Source organism: Diplotaxodon limnothrissa, linkage group LG13, assembly GCF_057381915.1.
Source record: "Diplotaxodon limnothrissa isolate DT_005_m linkage group LG13, D_limnothrissa_male_GT1.1, whole genome shotgun sequence".
Lineage (NCBI taxonomy): Eukaryota > Metazoa > Chordata > Actinopteri > Cichliformes > Cichlidae > Diplotaxodon > Diplotaxodon limnothrissa.
In genome coordinates, this window is record NC_140608.1 from 19,639,576 (window position 1) to 19,648,373 (window position 8,798).

At 41.8% G+C, this 8,798-nt stretch overlaps 2 protein-coding genes across 3 annotated transcripts in view; one reads left to right on the forward strand and one right to left on the reverse strand.

The window, feature by feature from the left end:
• The window catches only part of slx4ip (SLX4 interacting protein), a 29,466-nt gene extending 23,683 nt beyond the window's left edge, over positions 1–5,783 (reverse strand). The window contains exons 1-2 of one of the 2 annotated variants that reach the window (XM_085369733.1): positions 5,664–5,783; positions 5,406–5,486 (exon numbers count right to left, since the gene is read on the reverse strand). In XM_085369733.1, the coding sequence (XP_085225859.1) occupies positions 5,406–5,486; positions 5,664–5,783 (201 nt within the window). Of the gene's footprint in view, positions 1–5,405; positions 5,487–5,663 lie in introns of those variants that run through there. The other variant, XM_085369734.1, reaches the window with a different exon arrangement.
• Positions 5,784–6,223: 440 nt separating this feature from the next.
• mkks (MKKS centrosomal shuttling protein) lies at positions 6,224–8,523 on the forward strand. Its single transcript, XM_085369578.1, has 4 exons — positions 6,224–7,199; positions 7,391–7,572; positions 7,887–7,997; positions 8,095–8,523. The coding sequence occupies exons 1-4, from the start codon at positions 6,224–6,226 to the stop codon at positions 8,521–8,523; spliced, it is 1,698 nt and encodes a 565-aa protein (XP_085225704.1).
• Positions 8,524–8,798: the final 275 nt, after the last annotated feature.

Sequence of the window (8,798 nt, forward strand, 5' to 3'; positions counted from 1 at the left end):
CCCAAATCCTTTATTGTGCCATCTTTTGTGGTCTGCTGTCACATATTGAATAGATAGGACCGAGTCTTCCTGCAGGCTAAGGCTCAGCTTCTCTATCCCAAGTCTCCCTGCTTCTGAACCGATAACTTGCGTGGGGGAAAAAAAAGGTTAACCAAGAGAAATAAAATCCAAAAAAGCAGACACTAAACCTGCCCACAGCCCACAGCACAACACAAGAAAGGTCCTCTCTATTTTCTGCCTGTAAATAAACACATCCCGATGACTCTTTTACTTTCTCTCGTTTGCAGAGCTCTGGTCTATGTCACACTCAGTTCCCAAAACACTCTTTACCTTCCCTTATCTCTCTCCCAGACCCAGCTCTCCAAACCTCCTGCCTGCGCTGCTCAAACTTGGGCACGGAGCCCAGCTTCACCCGCCTCCCCACCTCGCTGCCCTTTGCCATTGCTATCGCAGTGTAAGAACCAGACCTTCTCAGACTGCACTTAGCTCAGAGGCTAACACTAACCAGCCGCAGATGTTTACATTGGGAGAGAAGGGGCAGCAGATGCGGTCTCACTCAATAAAACTTGCATCTATCCCAACTCTCCCTTTGTCTCTCTCTCTCTTTTTCTGACTCTTTCTGCAAGTCTGCAAAGCACCCTGGGGAACTCTTTAGATATGTGGGTGTGACAACTTTGGCTTTATTTTTCTCATTCCCAGCTCTCTTTCTTTGTGCTGTGAGTCACCTGGGTTTCCCCTTGTAAAAAAAAGCAAAAAACACACAAAAAAACTGTTTTCCAGTTTTTCAAACCACTGGCTACTTAACATTAACATTTGAAACTTGATTATTCCCAAATGCAAATGTTATTTACAAACAGTGCACCAAAGTGTTTTGTATGCAAGCCTCCCTTCACTCTGGATGAATGTTAGCACACCTGAGTTTCCTTTATTTGATGATAAAAAGAGACACAACCCAGGAGAGGAATTCCAGCAGCAAGAACAGACAAGAATATCTCCAGGTAACACTCGGCAAACAAAGTGTAGGCAGACACATCCCTGAGAAATTGGTAGATAGACAGAAATAGCAAGCTGAGAAGCATTTTGCCTCATTAGGAGATGTGATTTCTGTACTGCAATGTAGGCCAGTTTTGAGATGAAAGCGTTTTTTTCCTCTTTTTTTTTTATCCTTGTCACTTTCTCTTTTTGAAAATGGAAAGTGTCAAAAATGTTTCCAAGAAGAAAATGCAATAATTTTTGTTCAGAGCCGCGATGTGTGGTCTGTTATGAGCTCATCTCCAGACCAACAATAACACTAAACAGCACATAAACCTCTGACATTAAACTGTTCTGTGATAACTCAGATCTTTTATTCCTTAAAAAAACACTTTGGTCTGTCTCAACTTACTACATTAGATGGGTAAAAAGTTGGTGGTGTATGCTCTTAATAGAAGGCAGATTGCAGGGCTCTGTAGCAATAATGTCCTGGCAGACACAGCATGCACTTGAGTGGATCAGCCTTTTAGCCCACAGGGCCTTTTCGGGAGGTCTGAGAAGTGGCAGGTCACTATATGGTCTAAGCCTATTTAAGAAGGAGCATACCAACACCTCCTGCAGTTCCACAGACCACGGAGGGAGCTGCTTTGAAAACATCCCAGTAGAAAGGACCATAAAACACCCCGAACAACCTACTGAACATGGCCCAATGAATCCAAGAACATAAAAATCATAATTTCTCAGATAAACCTTATTCTCTGTGCAAGATGGCAAACACAATCAGCAACATCTGTGAAAACAGAAACCAGGAGATTTTTTTCTCTTTATTATTCTAAGAAGTTAATTCAGTCATTAAGAAAACATGGTGGCAGTGCTGTATGTCTTGTAAAAGAGAAGCCATAGGCAGAGCCTTGAATGCTATTGTTTGGTCTGATCCCTTCTAACATACTTGTTGCGGTTAGCTGGTTAAGCATGGTAGAGGCTGTGTGGATTTTCTCAGGCAGACTAACACAACAGTATCATTATGTGCCCAGTGGGAAGGAACCTTCCGTGAACCTCCAGCGTTTTTACTCTCCCACATCCAACCGAGGGGGGTGGTGGGGTAGCCTGTATGCAGGCATGCATATGAAACAAATAAAAGGGAATGAACGCAATATCTGGTCAGCTAGGCACACATGGCATTACGGAGGATGTGAGAGATCAGCGAAAATGTCTGCAGCCCCTCATCCAAAACTCTCAATAAATGAAACATCAACAAAAGAGAGACCAACGGCTTTCCCTGCACTTAACAAAAACATCTGATGTGCATTATTTCTGTCAGAGCAACAGACTGAGGATGAACAGCTCGGATTTTTCATAGAATGAGTTTCCTCTTCGCCGTATGGTTGTGCCCATTAACAAAAGGCTCTTGGGAAGGCATGAGATTCCCAAAAGGTGACCAGAAACTCCAACTTTTTCTAAAGAATGAACCACAACATGGTAACATGGTGTAACAGCAGCTGAAACATGCATCTGTAGTGCCCTCTTGTGGACAAATACAGTGCTACTTAGACGGGAAAAAAGAAAGAAAATCTTACATCAGAATTGGAATACAGCAAATGCTAGAAAAACAACCACATGCTGTATTGCTGGGTTGCATATTTTCCAGGGCTGCACGAGAGCTTTTCAAAGGTTTAGCACAGACCATAAAAACTCATGTCACTTGCTGGAAGTAGTTTGTGTAGCTGTTCTACTATTTGGACGTAGCACAAACACAGAGAGCTGTTTATCATGACGGCTAAAAACGTTTGAAAAGAAAGCATATTCATCACGTCGCTTGGTACCTTGTGTGCATCTTACGTCAGAAAAATGCATTTTGTGGTGAGTGAAAAACACAAAACAGCTTCTTAGAAGCAAAATATTTCCCAAATACATATGGCAAGTACTTGTTGACAAGACGCTGAAATAAGCTATAAACAGCTTTATAGCCCTGAGCAAAGTTTACTGGGAAAGCTCTCAGCAAATGTACTTCAATTAGAGTTACAGACCCAATTCCAAAATATCTGGGACACTGTATAAAATGTTAATAAAAGCAGAATTCAATGATCTGCAATCTTATAATTCCCCATTTTATTTACAAGAGAACATGGAAAACATACCAAATGTTTAAACTTGAGAAAATTGTAGTACTATTTCAAGAAAAAAACAAAGTCATTTTGAATTTGATGGCAGCAACATGTTTACTACTGCGTAGCATGTCCTCTTCTTTCAATAACGTAAATATCTGTAAACTGAGGAGGTCAGATGCTGAGCTTTTAGGAGAGGAACATTATCCCATTCTTATCTGATACAGGATTCTAGTTGCTCAAAAGTCTTGCGTCTTCCTTTTTCTATTTTTCATTCTGTCAAATCTTTCTAACTGGTGAAAGGTTTGGAATACAGCCAGACCAGTTCAGCATTGAGACTCTTCTACTGTGAAGCCATGCTGTTGTAATAGATCCAGTACATGCTTTAGCATTGTATTGCTGAAATATGCAAGGCCTTCCCTGAAAAAATCATCATCTGGATGAGAGTGTATTCCAGATGTGTTAGCTGGCAAGCCCACAGACATTAATGCACCATCAGAGATGCAGGCTTTTAAAATGAGTGTTGATAAGAATTTCAAACTCTGTCTTTACCATACTATGTAAAGCACCTTGAGGTACAACTGCTGTTGCGCAGCTGAACATGGGAGCGCAATGTTCTTTAATTTAACAAATATATATTATCTCCTTCTTATTTCAGCTGATCTCTTTACGCGCTCCCACAACTAACCATCTGCCTACATCTCACCATATCCTTAGCATCTTTCTCTTTCACACCAACCATCTTCATGTCTTCCTTCACATTCATTCATCTTCTCTGTATATCTATTTTCATCCTGCCTGGGGGCTCCATAGCAAACATCATTTCCTCAACATATCCACTATCCATCATCTGCACACATGCACAGACTTGGCCCTCTGTGTCTCCAAACTACTCATCTCGAATTCTGTCCATCCTGATTAGTACCAATGTGAACTTCCTCAATTCTGCTACCTCCAGCTCCTCCTCCTGTCTTTTTGTCAATGCCATCTCCAAACCATACATCATAGCAGGTCTTACTACCATCTTGTAAACTTTCCATTTCAGTCTTGCTGCTATCCCTTTCCCACAAATCACCTCTGACCTGCTCCACTCTACCTGCACTCTCTTCTTCACCTCTCTTCTGCATTGTGCATTGCTTTGGATGGTTGTTCCCAGATATTTAAACTCATGTGCCTTCAGTACCTCTACTCCTTGCATCTTCACCCATCTCCCTCTTATTCACACACATGTATTCTTTCTTGGTTCTAATGAGTTTCATTCCTCTACTCTCCTGAACACACCTCCATCTCCCCAGGCTCCACCTGCTCCCTACTCTTACTAAAGATCACAGTCATCTGTGAAAATGACAGTTCACTGAGACTCCTGCCAGATCTCATTTCAGCTGTCCATCACAACAGCAAAAAGGATGGGCTCACGCAGAGCCTGTCACTCATACTGCACACCTCACTATCATCTTGGTGTCCTCATATATGTTCTATACTACCCTCAAATACTTCTCTGCCACTTCTAACTTCCTCGTGCAATAACACAGTTCCTTCCTTGGCATCCTATCACATGCTTCCATCTCATATAGATATCTCTATGCCGCCAAAGGCAAGTCATTTGAACCAACTGCTTTTCCACTCTTCATCCTCTTGTAGCTTTTTCTTCAATGCAGTAATGCACCTGTAAGTTGGCAAACCAATTTACAGGTGCATTACTGCCACCTAGTGGACTGGAATGTGGACAGGAGACTAGCATCAATCATCTAATTCAAGATATTTAAATAGAAAATTGTTTAATTTCAGTAACAAATTCCTCAGTGTAAAACTGTAATTTCTGTCCTTCAACAAAGCCACTGATTCTCTTCTTTTTCACTCAAACTTAATGCAAAGGATTGGCACGTGTTCAACAGGTTTTGGTGGATTACATAAATGCAGAGACCTGTTCGGTGTTTGCCTGTTCTAGTGTATGGTTTAGCCTATATGTCCTATTGTCAACAAAATAATCAACATTTATTCCTTTGGGATCCTACCCTGCATTCTCTTCAAGCCTACATTGTTTTGTAGATTTCTTCCTGTGTCTGCAGTATCCCAGTAATTAAAACAGTACTGCTCATACTGCTACAAATATTCCGCAAATGAGTCTTACGATAATTTTAACTTCTTCACAGCCGCCCTCACTTCCTCTTTACTAATCATCTGTACTTCCTGATCTGTACTGTCCTCCATCCACACACCCTTCTCTACCTCGTTTTATTCATTCATCATCAACAAATATAATATACAGTATGTTAATTCAACGCAGCACCGCACGAATTCGTGTACTGGGTATATCGTTTCACTTACCTTAATGACAAGTTTGATAGGAGCCATTCTCATGAATTCAGTTAGCTTCACTAGAGTAAGTGCACGGTGGGCAGCTATTACCTGTATTTTTTGAAGACAACAGAGACAGATTTCTTTATTTGTTACGCTCGTACGACAAACGGCCACCGTCAACAATTACAAAAACATAACAAGTGTTATAATAAAGTAAAATAATAACATATAAGTTCGTTAGACATAAAACATATAAGTATATTAAAGTTAACCAGAACTTCATACCGCCAACAGTTTTGAATGATTCTTCAACAGCCGGGCGACCGGAGATGACGTCACCTTCAATTTGTAGTCCAATAACTGAGCGCATTGTGCGTGGGACGTTTCACTGTATGCCTTTTGCATAAAAAATAATAATAGAGATAGACAACTACTCTTCTACATAAAGACTCGTAAATTCGCTTTTAGTTGGTTTATTCCTTATGAAAAGCCGGTACTAGAGGCAAGCGACGGTTTCTCGAGTAGGACCGCAGCTTGGCCAAGCGCTGTGTTGCTACCATGGAAACGAGTTGTGTCTGTACAACGCCTTTGTCAATCTCTCAAACTACACACTGTCAAATTACATCTAAATATGTATGGCATCAAATGTTAGACCCTACAATAAGGTAGTGGTGGTTTTGGTTGGATTTAATAAATTAATCTGCAACTGTTCCCCGTTCTTTTAAAACACAATTTGGTCAGGCAATGCTACGAGCATCACTATTCTATCATTGCTAACACTTATCACTGCCGATTTGCCGTATGTTGGTACTGTCTACCTTAACAATGTTAAATGTGCTTCGGTCATGTCTCGACTCAGCAAGAAATCTCCATCTGTTTGCACTGATATGCCACTGGACAACACTGATATTTGCAGCAAGCTTCACCTGCTGAAACAGATACTAACGTCTTGTTTCGGTCCCACAGGTAGACTGAAACAAGTTCACAACAACATTGGAGGACACGTCGTGACCACCTCTGCCTCCTCGGTTCTTCTTTCATCCGTTTCCTCCTCGCAGCCTTTTATCAATCTCATAAAAACCTCCATCCTCAACCACGTCTCTCGCTTCAGCGACTGCGGTTTGTTTGCAGCTGTCTTATGCCTTTCTCTTATTGAACAAATCAAAAAGTCTGCTCTCAGGGAAAGCGTGGCTATCAGAGTGAACAACTACCTGCTCGCTCTGTGTACCAGCTACCTTCAACGAGAAGACTGTGGTTGTAGAGTGAAGCTCGACTTCTGCAGCACTCAGAACTTGATCACGTTAGCTCGCAGTGTTATCTCCAGCAAACCCGCATGTGTACTAACAGAGCCCGAGACGCTTCACATTAGCAAACTGGCTGTGCAAGCTTTTTTGCTCACCGTTCCCTGCAGCAGTCCAGGTATAGTCAGTTTTGGCAGAATAGTGACTGTTCCTGTAGAAGGTCATTCTGTGCTAAGCTCTGAAGTGCTTCCAGGTTTATTGGTGGAGATGCCTGATGGCCTGAGTGAGGAAGACAAACCTTTAAATCCCCTCAGTGTTGTGCTTTTCAGTGCGTCTCTTGCTGGGGACATTTCTGAACTAGGAGATGGAGTAATTGAGGCCCACCCGGATGTAGACACAGACTCACAGATCCTGGGTCAACTTCTGGAGCTTGGCAGACAGGTGATTAATGATGAAGTGAAGCTCTTCATGTGCCAGAAGGTCATCCACCCAGTTTTGCAGCAATATCTCAGGAGTCATGGTGTCATAGTGGTAGAGAGACTGGGAATTGCTCTTATGGAGCCACTTACTCAGCTGACAGGTGGGCTGCAAAATCATGCCATACATACAAGCACCAGTTAAACACCAATAGCTTTATTTGTTTTTCAATTCAGCTCACTGCACTACTGTAATAATCTATCTACTGTCCGAGTGGAATATACTTGTGTTGTATTTATGGTGGGGGTTTTTTTGTTTGTTTGTTTTGTTTTTTTGCATACCTTTTACAAATAGGGGCTCAACCTGTGGCCACATTACATACCACAATCCCACCCAAGACCTACGGGAAGGCGAGGGATCTCTGTATAAAGCACTTTGGATCCAAGACAATGCTGCATTTATTCCCTCTTGGGGAGTCTGCGATCTGCACAATGATCCTCTGCCACAGGAACCAGACCATGTTAAATGAGCTGAAGGTAAGATAAAGTGGGTGTTAAAGCTGTACTGTTGGCTTCTGGAGTTAATGATGGATGGAGAGACATATTGCCTGAAACAACGTAGATTCCACTCATAAGACTCCCTATCGCTAAGATTTACAATTCCTGCTGTATGTTAGTTCAATAAATAAGAAGTCAGTAATGGATTTTCCCACAAAGTAAATGTTTTAGTGTTCGTCCATTGAGAGATCAAATTTCTTCAGAAAATATACGTTTTTAACACAGTCATGGAATACCCATTATTGTCATGTAAATGTGACAAAGGGGTCACTTCTGATGTGTTTGTGCTAAAGGTGGTGTGCCAGACGGCAGAACATGTACTGAGGCTCACTCTAAGGGAACCATTTGCCTTGGTTGGGGGTGGCTGTACTGAGACAAACTTGGCTGCTTATGTTAGACACAAGGTGAGATCCAGTATTTGGTCTTCACTTACCCCAGTTTTATTGATTTCACGTGTCTTTCACAATGACATGCCTTCATGATGCCATATTTTTTTCTTAGAGCAAGAGTGAGGTACCAGAGACTGCATCGGTATTAATGTGCTCACAGACAGAGTACCTTCTTGGTGTGGAGCTATTCTGCTGTGCTCTGGAGTCTGCAGCTCGAGCGCTGGAGCACGATGGTGGGAGTTCTTTAATTGATCTGACTCATGCTCATCGCTGGATGCTCCCTGCAGATGCCATCAAAGAAACCATGGAGGAAAGTTTGGGCTTCTGTGGCTGCGGTTTGGTACAAAGTAGCCCAAGTAAGAAGTGGACTTATCTAAACACTAAATATTCAGATTTCTGTCCATCACCGGTGTTTAGAGACACTCGTGTGCAGCCACGTGTACTAGACTCCTTCACAGCTAAACTCAGCGCATTGCAAGTTGCTGTGGAAACTGCTAATCTTGCTCTGGATGTTAAATATATAATTCAAGATATGAATTAGCGGAACAGATTTTTTTGTGTAGTGTGGAATTCTGGTTTGTGGGTTTAAAATGGGGACTGAATGCTGCCTTTTTGGTTTCAAATTTAAAAAAAAGAGCTTAGACAGTAGGGAGTCCTTTTGCATATCATTTAAAAACCCATGCTGGCACTGGGGTACATTAGTACATGGGTAACTTATATCTATGAAGGTAGCATTAATGTTTAACTATGCTGAAAACACATCTGATGTGTATGGGGAAAGGAATCATGCTGGGCATTTATAGTAATTTGGACTGG

Bases quoted from the DNA above. Each gene is read 5' to 3' on its own strand.
- mkks (XM_085369578.1), top strand. From the start codon at position 6,224: ATGTCTCGACTCAGCAAGAAATCTCCATCTGTTTGCACTGATATGCCA. The intron at 7,200-7,390 runs GTGGGCTGCAAA...TTTTACAAATAG, and splicing joins GCCACTTACTCAGCTGACAG to GGGCTCAACCTGTGGCCACA. The intron at 7,998-8,094 runs GTGAGATCCAGT...TTTTTTTCTTAG, and splicing joins CTGCTTATGTTAGACACAAG to AGCAAGAGTGAGGTACCAGA.